Raw genomic sequence first — 18,411 nt, forward strand, 5'->3', positions numbered from 1 at the left:
GAAGAGACATCTTTTTAGATTTTTTTTGTCTGTGACCAAAATTGTTTTAGAGCCGCATCACACGCAGAGAAAGAGAGAGAGCGACTTGTACACAGACACAGCGGCATGTGACAAACTAATGCTGACTTAAATCAACAAAATATGCGATGGAATAAATGTGCGTCTATTTCGTATTTTTACACCCCTCCCCACACCCCCCTTTAGTTATTCTGTAACAAAACAATTTTGACTGTTGTACATTTTTTTGTCATCGAGACCCATTCCCTGCCATTTTTAATCAAAAATCTCGAAGTTTTAGGATAATTTTATCGTCTTCTTCTTAAAAACGGCAGCCAAAGAGCCGCCAGGGGGAAGCCAAAGGGCCACTGCATGCGGCTCCCGAGCCGCAGCTCTTGCCGACCTCTCTGCTCGAGGCTATACGGGGGACCTTTGCCTCTGTGCGGGACACGTGCTGTGTGTGTGTGTGTGCGCCAGCGCTCGTGGGAGGCGCGTGCGCTGCACCTGCGGGCGCTGCTCGTCCTGGCCGCGAGCGCCCGCGGGCCTCTTGAGTGGATGGCGCGCGCCGAGGCCGCGGAGCTCTCCCACGACTGGAGCCGCACGGATGGGTTGCCCGCCAAGGGCGACTCGCTGAGAGTACGTCTCTCTCGCTCGCACACCGCGCGCGCCGGCTCGCTCGCTCGCCCACCTGCTCACTCGCTCGCTCATCCGCTCACTCGCTCGCTCGTTCACCCGCTCACTCACTCGCTCGCTCACCCGCTCACTCGCTCGCACCCGCTCACCCGCTCGCTCACCCGCTCAATTGCTCGCTCACCCGCTCACCCGCTCGCTCATCCGCTCACTCGCTCACCCGCTCACTCGCTCACTCACTGGCTCACGCACACGCTCACTGACTCGCTCACTCACTCGCTCACTCGCTCGCTTGCTCACTCATTCACTCACTCACTCACTCACCCACCCGCTCACTTGCCCACTCACCTGCTCAATCACCCACCAGTTTACCCGCTCGCCCACTCGCTCGCTCACCCACTTACTCACCCACCCACTTACCCGCTCGCTCACCTGCTCACTCACCTGCTCGATGAAGCTCCCTTCAACCCGCTCACCCCACGTCAGCGATCTGGCCGATGTTTGTTCTTCTAACCAAGCGTTGCATTTTCGTTGTGAGAACTTCTCAACTCACCGGCGAGTCGAGACGATTATAATCGCCGCGTTGAAGGGGCGCGCTCACGAGCAATTTGATTTGTTTGCCTGCGTCGGGTGGTGGAGGGTAACACGACAAAAAAATAAAAAATTGGCCAGATCATGAAGCGGCCTGCCCCCTTAAATCGATTATTAATTGGGCCACGTATGTGTGTGTGCGTCTGTGCACCTGTGTGTGTGCACCTGTGTGTGTGTGTGCACCTGTGTGTGTGCACCTGTGTGTGTATGCACCTGTGTGTGTGTGTGCGTGTGTGTGCATGTGTGCACCTGTGTGTGTGTGCGTGTGTGTGTGCGTGTGTGCACCTGTGTGTGTGTGTGCGTGTGTGTGCGTGTGTGCACCTGTGTGTGTGCGTGCGTGCACCTGTGTGCGTGTGTGTGTGCACCTGTGTGTGTGTGCACCTGTGTGTGTGTGTGTGCACCTGTGTGTGCGTGCGTGCGTGCACCTGTGTGTGTGTGTGCGTGTATGTGTGCACCTGTGTGTGTGCGTGTGTGTGCAGGCTCTGCGTGCGGAGCTGTTGCACGTGGAGGAGGAGGTGGCAGGGATCTGCGAGTCTGGGCAAAGTCTCATCGAGTCGGGGCACCCAGCGCAGGATTCCATCACGGTACTTTCTCCCCTCCCTCCCCTCCCTCCCCTCCCTCCCCTCCCCTCCCTCCCCTTCTCCCTCCCTTCCCCTCCCTCCCCTTCCTCCCCTTCATCCCCTCCCTCCCCCTCTCCGACCCCACCCCTCCCTCCCCTCCCTCCCCTTCCTCCCTTCCTCCCCTTCCTCCCTCCCCTTCCTTCCTCCCTCCCCCTCTCCCTCCCCTCTCTCCCCTCCCTCCCCTCCCTCCCCTCCCTCCCTCCCCTCCTCTCTCCTCCCCTCCTTCCCCCTCCCTCCCTCCCTCCCCTCGCCCTCCCTTCACGTTGTCGTCTCTGACAGCAAGACTCATCACCAAAATAGACAGACACAGAGAGACACAGATAGACACACAGACAGACACAGACACACACAGACACAGACAGACACAGACACACACAGACACACACAGACAGACACAGACAGACAGATACAGACAGACACATAGACAGACACAGACACACACAGACACAGACAGAGACCACCACCGCCACCACCACCGCCACACTCGGTCCGCACTCGGTGATGGTGGCGATGATGGTTATGTTCCGGACGCTGCTGCCGATGATGATAGGCGCCGTGATGATGATGACAAATGCGTTGCTGATGATTATTAGCATAGTTGTGGTGATGATGACGATGGTGGTGCTGGTGAAAATGACGACGATTGTGATTACAACGGGAATGACGGTGATGATGATGATGATGACGTTAATGAATTTACAATGTTGATAATGAAATGGTGGTTATGATTGTGATGACGATAATAATGATTACATAAATGCTGATAACGACGATGGTGATTACGACGGTGACAAAGATGATGATGCCGATGACTATACATACAATGATGATGATGATGGCTATCATGATCACAACGATGACTTACAATCATGATGATGACAGTGATGACTACAATGATGACGGTTGTGGTGGTGGTGCTGGTGGTGGTGGTGGTTGCGGTGGACGTCCAGGCTATAACGGGGGAGCTGGAGGGACGTCTGCTCTGGATCCTCACGCTGGCCGGGTGTGCAGAGATGCACCTTCACGAAAACACGGCGCACTTGCAGGTGAGTCCAGCCGATACTTTGTCTAGACAAGTCAGTCTATTGTCTAGAGACCCCTTCAGTGACAAGTCAGTCTATTGTCTAGAGACCCCTTCAGAGACCAGTCAGTCTATTGTCTAGAGACCCCTTCAGAGACCAGTCAGTCTATTGTCTAGATACTCCCATCAGATACTGATCAGCCAGTCTGTAATTTAGCACTGTGTACCTTGGCTCGCCAGGAGAAGGCGGTAAAGCAAAGATATAGACTCCACCTGTTCCATCTGTATGGGATAGAGTGTTGTTCCCTCGCACGCGTGCATTTTATCCGGGTACTCCAGTTTCCTCCCACATGTAAACATTTATCAATTGGCCCATAACACCGCAATATATATAGAGGTCCTCAGAGCTTGGAGGTGGGGGGTGGGGAGCTGTGGTTGGATTTTGGTGCCGGCTCACTGTGTGGTTGCTGCCTTCCCGCTCATCTGCGGTTCCTCCTGCACTCGCCTCCGAGTCGCCCAGAGCTTCGCCAATCACTGCGACTTGATAAGAGCCTTGACCCCCTTGCACGCGCGGGTTAACTCTCCGGGTGCTCCGGTTTACTCCCTCGTGCATAAACAACGGGCAGTGTTTTATTTTCCCCCATAGAGGATCGCAGAGCTTGGGCAATTGTTGGTCGCGTCGGCTCCTCGCCACCGCGTGGCTGCTGCTGCTGCTGCCTTCCGCGTGCATCTGTTCTCTCTCTCTCCTCTCCCTCTCGAACTTCCGAGAGCGACCGCCCCGTGCGCCGTGAGTCGCGCGGTGGCGTTGCCCCGGCGTTGACGTCGCTCATCTCCGCCCTCGCAGTTCTTCGAGGGGGTGCGCGACGCGGAGGCGGAGATCGGGGAGGTGCGCCGGGGCCTGGCGACGCGCTGCTCCTGGGGCCGCGCGGCGGATCGCCGGCAGCTCGAGACGATCTTCGAAGAGATCCAGGTGAGGGCTCGCTGATTGCGCCCGGCATACCACGTCCAGTATACCCCCCCCCATCGCTACGGTTGTGGCCACGTGTCAGGTGCGCTACGGTGGCTAGGAGATGTTAACTACCTCGCGTGGTATACAGGCGGTCGTGGGTTCGATCCCGACCCTGACGCCTGTTGTGTATTTCTTTCTCTGTGGTCGTGTGAAATTTTATTGGGGTGCTCCGGTTTTGTCCTCCACATTTATAATCAACACGTGTTTAGAGTATATGGCTGCTATACATTTACACGTGATAAGCCACTTTCTTGAGCTATTATTTGTGGCCAGGTCACTTCTGAAAAAGATAGCTCAGTGGGCCTTACCTGGTCAAATAAAAAAAGAGTTGATAAAATAATTCTCCATCCTGCGATCAATCGGAAATACACAATCGAGTGAGGATGCAATCCCTGACCGTCACCTCTATCCCCTTCTCCCCCATCCCGCACCCTCCCCCTCCACCACCATCATGTCATCATCGTTGTCGTTACCGTCGCAGGAGGAGGAAGACACGGTGCTGGCTGATCTCCAGTCGCGGGCCCAGGCTCTGGTTGCCGCAGCTGCTGGCGTGGCGAACGTCGGGGCAGTGCCGGGCGTGCAGGCGGTACCGCTCCGGGTGCTGTGCGACTACCCCGCGGGCGGAGAGGTACGGACGGGGGCGCGATATCCGTTGTCGTCGTTGTTATCACAATTGTAATTAGTGACCCCGTGTGACCCCGTGTGCCCCCGTACCTCTCTCTTGCCATGCCAGCTGTTCCCAGCGTGTGTCCCTGTTCCAACACAATTACTGTAACTAAAACGGGAAAAAAAGCTGCAGGAAATGAATGAAGATTTGAACTAAGGAGTTTGTAAACTTGATCTCTGGTAAATGTCCCCGTGTGACCCCATGTGATCCCGTGTGACCCCGTGTGCTCCCGTCCAGCGGGGAGCGGTGGCGCAGTGGTTAGCGCGCTGCGCTACGAATCCGGCGACCTGGGTTCGCTTCCCGCTCACGGCCAACAGCCAGTGACGATTATCTGAACCTGGGTCTCCCCTGGCTCGACTCAGCCTCTTAAATGAGTACCCGGTGTGGTGTGTAAACATCACCGCTGGGGGATACAAAGGCGGCTGGCGCGCGGTGCCGGGCACTGATCCTCTTCGTGTGCCGCAGTGCCGGCCATCATCGGCGCTGCTCGCTAGCGGCGCTCGCCCCACGACGGTCTGTTCCAGGCTACCCGGGCGACCGTTGTCTCGTTCTGTTGTATCCCGCCCCGTCTACAGCCGTTGCTGGCGCAGGGCACGTGCTGCTCGCTGCTGGGCCCCGCACCGCGCCCCGGCTGGTGCCGCGTGAGCGCAGCGGCGGCGGCGGCCCCCACGGAGGCCCCCGCCGTGTGCCTCCTCGCTGAGCCGCCAAACAACGATGCCCTCGAGGCCGCCTCCAGGTGCCGCGCTCGCTCGCTCAATTGCTCACCAGTCGATTCATTCCAACACTCATTCATTCATCTCCCCTCCAGGTGCCGCGCTCGCTCGCTCAATCGCTCACCAGTCAATTCATTCCTCCACTCATTCATTCATGCCACTCCGAGGTGCCATGCTCGCTCAACTCACCAGTCAATTCATTAATTCATTCCCCCATTCATCCAGCTTCTACGTCAATCATTCATTAATTCGTTCAGGCGGCCTTCATGTGCCACACTTGCTTGATTGCTCAACATTCGAATCATCCACTCGCTCATTCCACGTGGTACGCATGAATGTGACACACGGGCTCGCTCCCACCGGCCGATTGAGTAGTTAGCTCACATGTTCACTCGTTCATCGACTCAAGTTTAGCACGCGAGTGTTTTGGAGCCGCTTGTAATCTACATAGAAGTGTCCGATGCTTGGCGGGAGCTTTAGAGAGGAAAGGTTCAGCACGCGGTACCAACCCGGATCCTTTACTCACTCACCGAGTGCTGGACGTGGGGAGTGTAGGCCTCAAAGATAAAGGATCCCTCGTATAGCCTTAACAGACTCTAGGAGCAAGTTCTGTGAGCGAGCACCTATGAAGGCCGGCACGGCACACGATGGGGGCCGGTGGCCAACACCACGGCCGACTGCTTTTGCCTCCTGAGTGGTGAGGTTTGCACATTCCACCAGGTACTCGTTTGAGGCCGAGTCTACCTTAGGGGATTGCCCAGGATCCGGTTCAGATAATCGTCACTGGCCCCACCACCTCCGCCACCAACTCGGGTCGCCACCTCCGAGGCACAAACCGCCGGCAAAAAGTCACGGGAGCAAGAATGGAAGAGGGTAGAACTATGTGTATGTTGTTATTGGTAACTTAACGTCCTGGGGAGAAGTCCAGAATTCCCAGTACAGTGGCAACGTCCTCAATAAGAGGACGATCCTGGAAAAAAAGCAGGACAGGTGGCAACCCTCCAACCACTACGACCACCACTACTACTACTACCACTACCACCACAATCACTACAACCACTACCACTACTACCACTACCACCACAATCACTACAACCACTACCACCACTACCACTACAATCACCACTACTACCACCACTATTAATACAACCACTACCACCACTACCACTACAACTACCACTACCACCACTACAACCATCACCACCACCTAATCCTCCTGCTAACTGCGCTTGGCCTGATAGATTTGAGACGGCCTAACAGGACAGGCTTCTCCTGTGCATCTGTGTGGTGCCCTCAGGCTTCTGGAGCTGCTCAATGCCGTGTCGATCGAGCGCGGATCCACCGTGCAGGGCCTACTCGCCTGGCAGAGCCTGCTGGAGGTGGTAGAGGAGACCCGGGGCGTCACGGACGAAGAGGTTTGGTGACAATTATTTTTTCCGGTTTTCTACTTCTTGAGGATCATTAATCTCACGGGGGAAGGGGGGGGTGGGGGTGGTTTAATTTCATCCCAGAAAACATTTCCCTGCTCCAGCCCACCACGCCCAGTATAGCTCTCACACCACGGTCGTGGCCGCTAGTCACGTGCCACCTACCCCCGGTCCACACGTTCACTTGTTCGCTTACAACACTGGTGGGCAACCTGCTTCCCATGCAGGCCCTCGTGGTGGCCTGGTCCAAGTGCATCTAGGATGACGCGTGGGACCATGATGAGTGCACAAGCACGATGTCGAGCTTGCGGGCCCACCGGGTTGAATGAAGACCACTCACGTGGCCCACCGACTCGTCTGGGTTGACCATCGCTGGTTTTGTTGTCAAGGGCATGGCCGCGAGATCCACGCTCCTACGCCACCAGCGCTCCGACCTTGGGAAGAGTCGTTCAACACCGATTTGGCCCAGTCTGCGCGGCAAACCCGTAAATTGTTTGGTTGAGGGATTCGAGTGGACGCGCCGCTTGAATCGAGCAGTGTTGTTATTTTATGCATCGTAAGAGCTTTGGGAATATGACAATGGGAGGGAATTCCAAAGCAGAGCTATGCGATGGACAGAAGCAGAATGGGACGGGACGAAATTTTCCGGTCTGGTAGACCGAGTACTCAACATGGGCGGATGAATAGATGGGTGACGTTCACTGAGTAACAACGCTAGTAGTGATAGAAGAGTGATTAGGAGGCGACGGACCATCGGTTAGTGCTGGATCATCAATCAAGCGGACTGCTCTACGTTGGATTCTACCAAGTGCGGTGGCCGTACATGGCAGTGATGGTCAGTTTGGTAGGCAGGGTCCTCAACATGCGTGGACGAATCAATGGGGTGGTGGTGGTGGTTGAACACGGTGTGGTGGTGGTTGGACACCATGGTGTGGGGGTGGTGGTGGTTGGACACGGTGTGGTGGTGGTAGTGGTTGGACATGGTGTGGTGGTGGTTGGACACGGTGTGGTGGTGGTTGGACATGGTGTGGTGGTGGTTGGACAGGGTGTGTTGGTGGTTGGACACGGTGTGATGGTGGTTGGACACAGTGTGGTAGTGGTAGTGGTTGGACACGGTGTGGTGGTGATGGTTGGACAGGGTGTGGTGGTGATTGGACACGGTGTGGTGGTGGTAGTGGTTGGACACGGTATGGTAGTGGTGGTTGGACACGGTGTGGTGGTGGTCGTGGTGGTTGGACACAGCGTGGCGGTTGAGACGGGGACGACGAGCAGTGTCTGGCTGTCGGTGGACGAGCGTTGTCCGTCTCCCCCGGCCCGTGCAGCTGCTGGCGCTGCAGGAGGAGGAGCTGAGCTCGGCGGTGGAGACGCTGGGGCAGCTGCTGGCGAGCTTCGACGCCGCGCAGAGCCACGGCAGCGCCCTGGGCTGGCGCGACTCCGCCGCCGGCGAGGCCGAGGCGGCAGCGGCGCGGTACCGTGCTGCCATACAGGAGCGGCGGCGAGCCGGTGAGGCACGAGCGAGCGAGACAAAGACAACAATGAACCATAATCAACAGCCACAAGTACACAAGACAAAGATCCCCCGTGTAGCCTTGAACAGACTGTCGGGGCAAGCGCTGTTCGCGAGCAGCACCTATGAAGGCCGCAATGGCACACGAGGGCGGTGGGTGGCCAGCAACCACGCCCGGCCACCTTTGTCTCCCCAGTTGCGATGTTTTACACACCGCCAGCAGGTACTCATTTGAGGCTGAGTTGACCGAGGGGAGGCCCAGGACCGGTTCAGATAATTCGTCGCTGGTGTTGGCTGTGAGCGGGAATCGAACCCGGGTCGCGGTGTTCCTATCGCAGCGTAGCGGTAACCCGCTCCACTACCGCTCCCCGAGTACACGGACACACTGGAACACTCACACACGTGTACACGTCAACGCGCATGAACATGTGCACGCACACGCAGGCACACACACACACGTGTACATGTATGCGTATAAAAGACAAAGATCTCCTGTATAGCCTTAACAGGCTGTTGGGGCAAGTGCTGTTAGCAAGCATCTATGAAGGCCGGCACAGCACATGAGAGCGTGAGTGGCCAGCCAGCACCACGCCCAACCGTTTTTGTCTCCCCAGTGCCAATGTTTGCACACCACACCAGGTACTCATTTGAATCGACCTATGGGAGGCCCAGCACCGGTGCACTGTGAGAGGGAATCGGACGTGAACCGCCGTGTTCATCGCAAAGAGCGCTAACTGCTGCGCCTCCGCTCTCCATCACCACGATGGCGAGATATTTACTCCCTCGCCTGGTATACAGTGGATTTTTCTCCAGGTCCTCCACTTTTTCCCCACTTTTAGAATCAACGTGCGTTCAAGAGTATTTGGCTGCTGTAAAATTCCACACGATAAGCCACTTGGTTGCTCTATCATTCGTGGTCAGGTCGCTTGGAAAAAAGAGCGATACAGCTCAGTGGACCAGACCCGTTAAAAAAAAAAACACTTTGGTTTAGTTTTAGTTTGCTCGCACTCTGCTCGTGCACACTCTCACACACACGGTGTTCGCCTGCACCCACAGCCGCTTCTGCGGCCGCGGCCGCAGCCGCCGCCGCGGCCGCAGCGGCCCGGGAGAGCGAGCGGGCCGCCTCGCTGCTGCGCGAGATCTCAGCGCGGCTGGAGCGATGCCGCGAGACGATGGAGCGAGGGGTGGAGGCGGTGGTCGACGGGCCGCCCCGACTCCCCGACCACCTCCGAGCGCGGCTCGCGGAGCACAAGGTGACGCTCCCACTGGACACGTGGACGCACGGACACAGAGACGCACGGACACGACACACGGACACGACACACGGGGACATGCGGACACACGGACAGATGGACACATGGACACACACAAACGCAGATGCGTGGACACGACACACGGACACGGGGACATACGGACACACGGACAGATGGACATATACAAACGCAGACACGTGGACACGTGAACACATGGAGACACGTGGATACACGGAAACACGTGAACACGTGGGCACACAGACACGGGGACGCATGGACACACACAAACGCAGACACGCGTGGACGTGAATCAACCTAGGCGAGGCCCAGGACCGCTTTCCACACACACACACACACACGCGTGCAAACAACCGGCACCTCCGCCATGCTGTGCACGTGGGCCTAGGTGACAGAGGAGGAGCTGGCGAGCGTCGGGGAGGAGCTGCCTGGCGTGGCCGTGGCCATCGAGGCGGCGGCGACGGCGGCGGCGGCTTCTCCTGCCGCGTCGCCGGGGCGCCGCGCGGACGCCGCGCTCGGCACGGAGCTCGGCCGCGTGCAGCGGGAGCACCAGCTGCTGATGCAGGCCTCGTCCCTCTACGGCAGCAGGTGCCTCCACGCCGCTGCACCACCGGCACCGGAAACCCCCGGGTTCGCGTTCGCGGTCATTACCCGGAGTGCCTCCTGAACCGCCGTGGAAACCCAGGGGGTCGGCAGCACAAAATAACGAGAAGAGCCGTTTTTATTATTTTTATTTTGGTAATTAAGAAAAATAAATCCATCATGATTTCAAGACTCGCAATGCACGTGGATACGAGACGGTAGTACTTAGTAAACAACGTCACGAAGCGGTCCTTAAAGAGCTGCATGCGGATCTGAGCCGCGGGTTACCGACCCCTGCCCATGGTAAACTGGGCCCCCTTGATCAGGAAGTTGGCAGCCCAAAATGACAAGCAGAGGCATTTTTTTCGAATTTCATAATCGCATGTAACCTAACAGAGACAAAGATTCTCCGTATAGCATTTAACAGACTGCTGGGGCAAGTGCTGTTAGCGAGCACCTACGAAGGCCGGCACGGTACACGAGGGGGTGGGTGGCCAGCACCACGCCCGGCAGCATTTGTCTCTCCAGTGGCGACGTTTACACATCGCACCAGGTACTCATTTGAGGCTGAGTCTGCCCAGGAAAAGTTCAGATTATTGTCAGTGGTGTTGGGCCGTGAGCGGGGAATGAACTCGGGTCGCAGGGTTTGTAGTACCGCAATGCGTAACCACTGCTCCTCCACTCCCCAAACCACACGGACCGCCACCACCACCATACGGAATCTTGCCATGGGGCAAGGTGCCATCCTGGTGCCCCCTCTTGTGACGACGCGGCGTCAGCACCGCCCCACCAAACAATTGATCACCAGCAACCAGGTCTGCCACCAAAACTATGCCAGTAAACTGCGGCAAAGTCCAACACAGCAACAATACCAGGTGCCAGACCACGGTACAGATCAATGCCTGCCACCTGGACTGTACTGGGTCCAACCTGGACAGGTGGCAGCCCTATTCTTTGCTACAGTCCGCGAAAATGGCGTGCCCTCTGTTTGGGTGGCAGCAGGGATTAATTTGCACCGAGATGTGGTACCGGTATTGTTGCTGTGTTGAACTTTGCTGCTGTCCACTGCACGGTATTGATAACAGACCTACTCATCTTCTTGGTTCTTTCGGTAAAGTCACGTAGAAGGGAAGTAATAAATAATAAAAATAAAACATAATATATAAAACATAACATTTTATTACTTCCCTTCTACGTGACTTTACCGAAAGAACCAAGAAGATGAATCCCTGCAGTCACGAAAGCTTTAAATCGAAACAGACCTACTCTTGCCGACTGAGAAATCTCCCCGGCTTTGCTCCACAGTAGAACGGACGGCATCCACATGGCAACGGCTGTCCCAGCGCACAAAATTCTCCAGATTTTCTGCGACCCGCCCCCTTGTCACCGCCCCACGCGCGCGCTTAACAACAATGGCGCTGTCACGCAGGCTGCGGTCCCTGGAGGTGTTGCTGAAGAACCTTGAGAACGCCGAGGAGGCCACCTCGAGCCTCGAGGGCAGGCTGGGCGAGGGAGGCTTCGCGCCGTGCGAGGCCGGGGCCCTGGAGGAGCTGCGGTCGCGTCTCGCGGTGAGCGGAAAAAAACGCGCGGCCAGACCCACCGCGGGCACCGTCGGGTCAATGCGCTGATGGGTGAAGGCCTTCCCCCCCGAGCCTCGGCCTCCTTTCATGGCCCTGCGACGTTTACCGGTCCATCCGGGCGCCTGCTCGCCGGCGAACCGCATCGCTCCATCAGCGCGGCGCTTCAAACGACGCGAATTTGACCGCAAGCAAAATTTGCGGCGGTGGATGTCGGAGCGGTTCCAGCTGAGTGTTCGCAGTAAGCACTCTGCATCGGGCTTACGAAGCGTAGTAACAATATGCGGACTTGCTGCTTTGCAATAGGTATGTATTTGGTGTTGTGCACATCTCAACACACCTGTTTCATCGCCAGAAAAGGGAGCAAAGCCTATTGAAACATTTTAAATCGTCTTGATACTGGCAAAAGGGACATTTCGGACGACTTTAGGTGGCCCGGTCTGTCTACACGGTGACATCGAGGAGACTTTCCGACAGCTTCCAACGCGAAAGATATTACTGCGGCATCATCGTTTGTGGAGATTGCTGCCAGCGAGGTGAATCACTGTGCCAAGACCGCACCGCTGTGATGCGGCCGGGCGGCTTGGCCGTTTTGCCGAAACTGCCCACAATCGGTTAATTCAGTGATTCAGCCTATCATGCATCCGTTGTGGGGGGGGGGGGGGCAATAAAACAACTTCCACTTTGTGGGGGAAGTCAACAGCACCTCCCCCATTCTCCCCTTTCTCCCCCCCCCCAACCTCGCCTGCCATAGCGATGCTGAATTCCCACCACCGGCGCTGCAGGACTGCAAATGTGAAATGAGCGTCGATTCCGCGCTCATTCGAGCTGCAGGTCACTTCGGCTCGCACAGAGTTGACGGGCGCTGGCCGCTTTGTTGAACGCGGCCACCTCTCTCCGTGGCCTCCTACGGCCGCGTGCCCCCCTCCCCCTCTCGCCCTCACCGCCCTCCGCGGGCCTCCCCCTTCCAGGACCTGCAGCGCGACGCCGCGCGTGGCGGCGCGGCGTTTCAGTCGCTCCGCTCCTCGCTGTCCGAGTCGGAGGCGGCGAGCGAGCGGCTGCTGGGGACGCTGGCGGGGCCCGGCGCCGGGGAGCCGGCGGCGCGGGCTTGCCGCGACGCCGTGGACGGGCTGCTGGGGCGCTGGGCCGACGCCACGCAGCGTCTGGCGGCACGGTGAGCGTCGCGACGCACCGCCGTCCGCTGGGCTCGTCCGCTCGTAGCGGACACGGACGCCGAAAGGTCACGCCGGTTTTTGTTGCATGCGGGAGGTGCGCGGGTTCGATCCCAAACGCTGGTGCCTGCTGCGCGTTTGGAGTTTGCGCGTCCCTCTCGGCGAAGTGACAGCTCGACTAAGTGGCTCATCACGTGGACGTTCTATGTCGGCCAAAGGAACGCGCGAACGTCGATTCTAAAAACGTGGAGAGGATAACACCGGAGGACCCGGAGGATAAATTCTACACGACCACGGGGGGGAGAGAGACAAGCAAATATACAGCAGGCGACCGGGTTATCATGGAGCCCATGACCGCCTGTATACCAGGCGAGGTAGTTAACATCTCGCCACCGTTGCGCCTCCGTTGGCTCCGCGAGCAGGCTGGGCGACGCGTTGGCGCTCGAAGGCGGCCTGCGCGCCTACTGGGACGGCCGCGACTGGCTCCATGCGTTCCTGGCCGACGCCGGCGCCCGGCAGGACGCGCTGGATCTCCGTGGCGAGGATCGCGATGCAACGCGGGAGGGGGCGGTGAGCACGCTGCACGTGCAGAAGGTGAGGCGCCCGCTCTGCTTGGTTCTGGGCACGCGGGACAGAAGGAGGGGACAGTCTTCGCTGTGAGCGTGCCGATGGCCCCCAGTTCGCTGACTCTCGGGCAGCTTTCGCGGGCCGCAAGAGCGTGCCGGCGTCGCACTTCCAAATTTTTTGGCAAACTCGAAAAAATCCCACGTCGCCCCGGGCGACGTCGGAGTGCCGGGCCGACGGCTCCGAACCCCACGCCAACGTCGGCACGATCGTCGGGGGCATTCGACATCCTTGGCAGAGCAGCCGTGCCGGCCGTGTGCCGAGTCGCCTCTGTGCTGCACGGGGGGGGGGGTGGGCGCACACTTACGAATGTTTTTGTTTTGTTTGTCATCGTCGTTGTCGACGTCACGTGGGGCTGTCGTCACGTGGGGCTGTCGTCACGTGGGGCTGTCGTCACAGACGCTGCTGGTGGAGCTGGAGGAGAACGAGCACAAGCTGAGCGAATGCGGGGAGCGGGCCAAGCAGTGCGCCGCTCACATGAAGGTAGGCAGGCAATGTCTGGCCGAGAAGTTGGTCGGTATGGAGGGTGGGGGGGGGAAGGGGGGTGGGGGTGCCGGTGGGGGGAGGGGGGTGCGTGGCCGCTTCAGAGATTGCTCGCCACTGATGTTCGCCATGGAGGGGCACAGAACTCAGGTTGCCCGTAGTGATAGGGGTATTGAGAGGGGTAGGGGTAGTGATAGGTGCAGTGGTAGGGGTCGTGATAGGGGTAGTTATAGGGGTTGCGGCCGTGATAGGGGTAGTGATAAAATAGCGATAGGGATATTGATAGTAATATGGGTTGGGGTAGTGATAGGTATTGGTGTAGTGATAGGGGTTGGGGTAGTGGTAGTAATAGGGGTAGTGGTAGGGGTTGGGGTAGTGACAGGGGTTGGGGAAGTGGTAGGGGTTGGGGTAGTGGTAGGGGTTGGGGTAGTGGTAGGGGTTGGGGTAGTAACAGGGGTTGGGGTAGTGGTAGGGGTTGGGGTAGTAACAGGGGTTGGGGTAGTGGTAGGGGTTGGGGTAGTGACAGGGGTTGGGGTAGTGACAGGGGTTAGGGTAGCGATAGGGGTTGGGGTAGTGGTAGGGGTTGGGGTAGTGACAGGTGTTGGGGTAGTGGTAGGGGTTGGGGTTGTGGTAGGCCTGATCATAGCTGAGTGGCGGGGGCAGGGAGTAGCAGTGTGATGATGGGAGAGCGGAGACTAGTCATTTGGCGAAACGTCTCGGTGCAGCGGCACAGTCCGGGAAAACGGGCCCTCGTGACGCGGCGACTGCCTTGTCCGGTGGGCACGCGGATGACATTGCGCAATATGGGGCGTGCGCGCGCCTGTGTGTGTGCGTGTGTGTGCACCTGTGTGTGTGTGCGTGTGGCCATGCCGGCAGGCCTACGACGTCGCGGTGAAGAGCTACCGGACTGCGGTCGAGGTCCGCGTTGGTGCTCCAGCCAAGGGGCAGGACATGGCTTCGTCGGCCGACGTCCTCACGGCAGAGGTGACGCAGTTAAACTACAAGCGCTGAACATTTTGTTGTTATTTGAGAGAGGTGATGCCCACCGAGACCCGGCCACAAATCATAGACTCAACGAAGTGGCTTATCATCACGTGGGAATTTATAGCAGCCAAATACTCCAAACGTGTGATGTTGATTCTGAATGTGGAGGGGAAAACCGGAGGACCAGGATAAAAATCCACGTGACCACGGGGAGAGAGAGACACGCAGACTCCAGATATACAGTCGCCAGGCTCGGGATCGATCCCACGACCTCCTGTATACCAGGCGAGGTAGTTGACATCTCACCACCGTGGCGCGCAGTTGAACACGTGCCGTCATGGTGCATCATGGGGAATAGCTCGGTAGACGTGGGGTCCTTTCCCTATCCGCTGCTGGATGAAGTACTCCTCCCGCCAACACCGTCATCATCATCATCACCATTCATTATCACCACCCTCACCATCGTAATATCCACCACCACCATGATCACCATCATCATCATGATCATCACTGCCCTGTGCCCTTCACTCGTTGATGCCTGCACCCGTGTTGTCTCATCCACCACACGGTGTTCAACCACCACCAATACCACCACCACCACCACACTGCAGGTCACAACAACAATACAAAGACAAAGATCCCCCGTTTTGCTATAACAGACTGTTGGGGCAAGTGCTATTAGCAAGCACCTCTGAAGGCAGCCACGACAACACAAGGGAGTGGGTGGCCAACACCATGCCGGCCGGCTTTGTCCCTCGAGAGGCGATGCTTACACACCGCCACTAGTTACACATTTGAGGCTGAGTTGACCTAGGGAAGGAGGCCCAGGACCGGTTCAGATAATCGTCACTGGTGTTGGCTGCAAGCAGGAAGCACCGGGTTCGTTGTACAGCGCGTGAACCGCTCCCCACAACATACACACTCACACTCGCTCACACACCCACGTACCCACCCACACGCCCACATGCACTAACTCACCCACTGAATCACCCATCCACTCACCCAACCACTCACCACACTGCAGGTCACCTCACTCCTCGTTTTGCTTCTTCCCTCGCACTGCTCCACTTGGGAATTCCATCCTCCCATCATCATCATCATCATCATCGTCGTCGTCTCTTTCCCCCGAGCCTTGAAAATCATAAAAATAACAATCACGTGCGATTCGATAAACGTATTCCACTCTATATTTATTGCAATTTTGAAACTGGTGCTGTTTGTTGCTGGCCGCTTGAAGTTGGGGGCCTCTGGGCCCTGCGCAGAGAGAAAAAAACTCGAGACGAACCGACCAGCATCACACCGACTCGTCACGTTGCCACCAACAGGTGCAGGAGTTGAACTCGGGCTACGCGGGGCTGATGGGCCGAGCTCGTTCCAACCTGGAGGCCCTGGAGAGCCACCTGCTTCACCTGGAGACCTGCGAGAAGGTGTGAACCATCACCACCACCGCCATTATCACCACCATCACCACCGCAATCACCACTGCCATCATCACCGCCATCACCACTGCCATCATCACCACCATCACCACTGCCATCATCACCGCCATTACCACCGCCATCATCACCACCATCACCACCGCCATCTCCACCGACATCATCACCGCCATCACCACCGCCATCAGCACCATCGCCACTATTGTCACCAACACCTTTACCACGATTGTCACTGCCATCATCGCCACCACCACCATCACCATCCTCAACACCACCAACATCATCATCATCACCACCATCACCACCATCAATGTAAGCACCATCAACATTCTCACAATCATAGTGTTGTCAATGCCACCATCACAAAACCCATCGACACCACCATCATCATCATCATCGTCACCACTGACGCCAACCATCATAACCACCACCGTCAACCACCGCCGCCACCACAACCATCAACGTTGTCACCACCGCCACCGTCCCCACACGGCCGCGCGTTGTTCCCGCGCAGGACTCTGCGAGCGTCTCGCTGGCCAACGGCGATGCGGATGACCCTGACCGCCTCCGCAAGGAGGAGATCTCGTTCCGGGGCCTGCGCGGCGGCGCCGTGACGCTGTGGCAGCTGGAGCGCGCCGGCGCCGTGGACCCCGACACATCGCTGCGGCTCGCCCGTGGCTCCCTTTCTATCGAGGATGTCTCCGGCGCCTTCGAGCGCTATCTGGACGGGCGCCGCAGCGTCGCCGGACTGCTCGTGGAGGCCACGGGCCAGAAGGTGTCCCCGTACGAGGCCTTCCGCCGCGGCCTGCTCAAGCCCGCCGCTGCCCTGGAGCTGCTCGAGGCCCAGGCCGCGACGGGCCTCCTCGTCGACCCGGCCGACGGTGGCGGCTTCACCGTGGAGGAGGCCGTGAGCCGCGGCCTGGTCGGCCGGGAGTTCGAGCGGCAGCTGCTGGAGGCCGAACGGGCCGTCACGGGATACGTGGACCCGGCCACCGAGGCCAAGGCGTCGCTCTTCCTGGCGATGCAGCGGGGGCTGATCCCGCGCGAGCAGGCCCTGCGTCTGCTCGAGGCCCAGCTGGCCACGGGCGGCATCGTCGACCCGTGGGCGGGCCACCGGCTGCCCGTGGAGGCGGCCTACGAGCGAGGCCTCGTCGACGAGGAGACGGTCGGGCTGCTGTCGGACGCGAGCGGCGATGCCGGTTCGGGCGGCTTCTCGGACCCTGGCACGGAGGAGCGACTGCCGTACCGGCGGCTCGTGGAGCGCTGCGTCGCCGACCCAGACACGGGCCTGCGCGTGCTGCCGTTGCACAAGAGGGGCGGCAAGATCGCGCAGGACATGGTCATCAGCAAGATCGAGGAGGTGGAGAGGATGAGCGCGGAGCAGGCGCTGTGCAGCGCGGCGGCGCCTCTCATCTCCGAGTCGACGCTCACGACCAGCGAGACTCGGTACGTCAAGGTCGAGACGGAGCTGTCCGACCTGCTCAAGGCCACGCCGCTGTCGGTGGGCGGCAGGGTGACGTCGCTCAAGGAGGTCTTCGAGAGCGAAGCGGTGGACGAGGAGACCAAGCGGCGGCTCATGGAGGAGTTCAAGGCCGGCAGGATCACCCTGGAGAAGCTGGCGGCGTTGATGGCGGAGGCGGCAGAGGGGCGCGGGCGACATGGCGACGCGGGGAGGGAGCTCAAGTTCAGCGGCCTGCGACGGGAGCTGTCGCTCGACGAGCTCGCCAAGAGCGGCATCATCGACGGCAAGACGGCCAGCCAGCTTCTGGATGGGTCGCGCAGCGTCGAGGAGGTATGGCGCAGTGATGGCACCTGCGAATCTTTACCTGGAGCCGGCGAGAGAGAGAGGGCGAGTGAGGGAGAGAGAGTGAGAGGGAGAGAGAAAGTGAGGGAGAGAGGGCGAGAGAGAGAGCGAGAGTGAGGGAGAGAGGGCGAGAGAGAGAGGGCGAGAGAGAGAGAGAGAGCTCGTGAACGATAGTCGAAGCGTCGGGCTACAAGGGGAAGCTGGCAAATGCACTATGATATGGTCACTATGACATCCAAGGGGAAGGAATGGCAGGAGCCTATAGAAGGACGTTGGGCTCAGGATTAATCCGAGCA

At 58.6% G+C, this 18,411-nt stretch overlaps 1 protein-coding gene across 2 annotated transcripts in view; it reads left to right on the forward strand.

Annotated features, from left to right (window-relative positions):
- LOC144731742 (plectin-like) overlaps nt 1–18,411 on the forward strand; it is a 74,386-nt gene that overhangs the window by 50,750 nt on the left and 5,225 nt on the right. For both annotated transcript variants that reach the window (XM_078612954.1, XM_078612962.1), the window contains exons 15-31: nt 475–633; nt 1,698–1,802; nt 2,789–2,884; nt 3,704–3,829; nt 4,350–4,496; nt 5,111–5,271; nt 6,546–6,663; nt 7,998–8,178; nt 9,239–9,435; nt 9,842–10,041; nt 11,465–11,603; nt 12,584–12,786; nt 13,207–13,378; nt 13,808–13,891; nt 14,768–14,875; nt 16,201–16,302; nt 16,826–18,103. In XM_078612954.1, the coding sequence (XP_078469080.1) occupies nt 475–633; nt 1,698–1,802; nt 2,789–2,884; nt 3,704–3,829; nt 4,350–4,496; nt 5,111–5,271; nt 6,546–6,663; nt 7,998–8,178; nt 9,239–9,435; nt 9,842–10,041; nt 11,465–11,603; nt 12,584–12,786; nt 13,207–13,378; nt 13,808–13,891; nt 14,768–14,875; nt 16,201–16,302; nt 16,826–18,103 (3,576 nt within the window). The remainder of the gene's footprint in view (nt 1–474; nt 634–1,697; nt 1,803–2,788; nt 2,885–3,703; nt 3,830–4,349; nt 4,497–5,110; nt 5,272–6,545; nt 6,664–7,997; nt 8,179–9,238; nt 9,436–9,841; nt 10,042–11,464; nt 11,604–12,583; nt 12,787–13,206; nt 13,379–13,807; nt 13,892–14,767; nt 14,876–16,200; nt 16,303–16,825; nt 18,104–18,411) is intronic.

Source organism: Lampetra planeri, chromosome 2, assembly GCF_965212315.1.
Source record: "Lampetra planeri chromosome 2, kcLamPlan1.2.h2, whole genome shotgun sequence".
Taxonomy (NCBI): domain Eukaryota; kingdom Metazoa; phylum Chordata; class Hyperoartia; order Petromyzontiformes; family Petromyzontidae; genus Lampetra; species Lampetra planeri.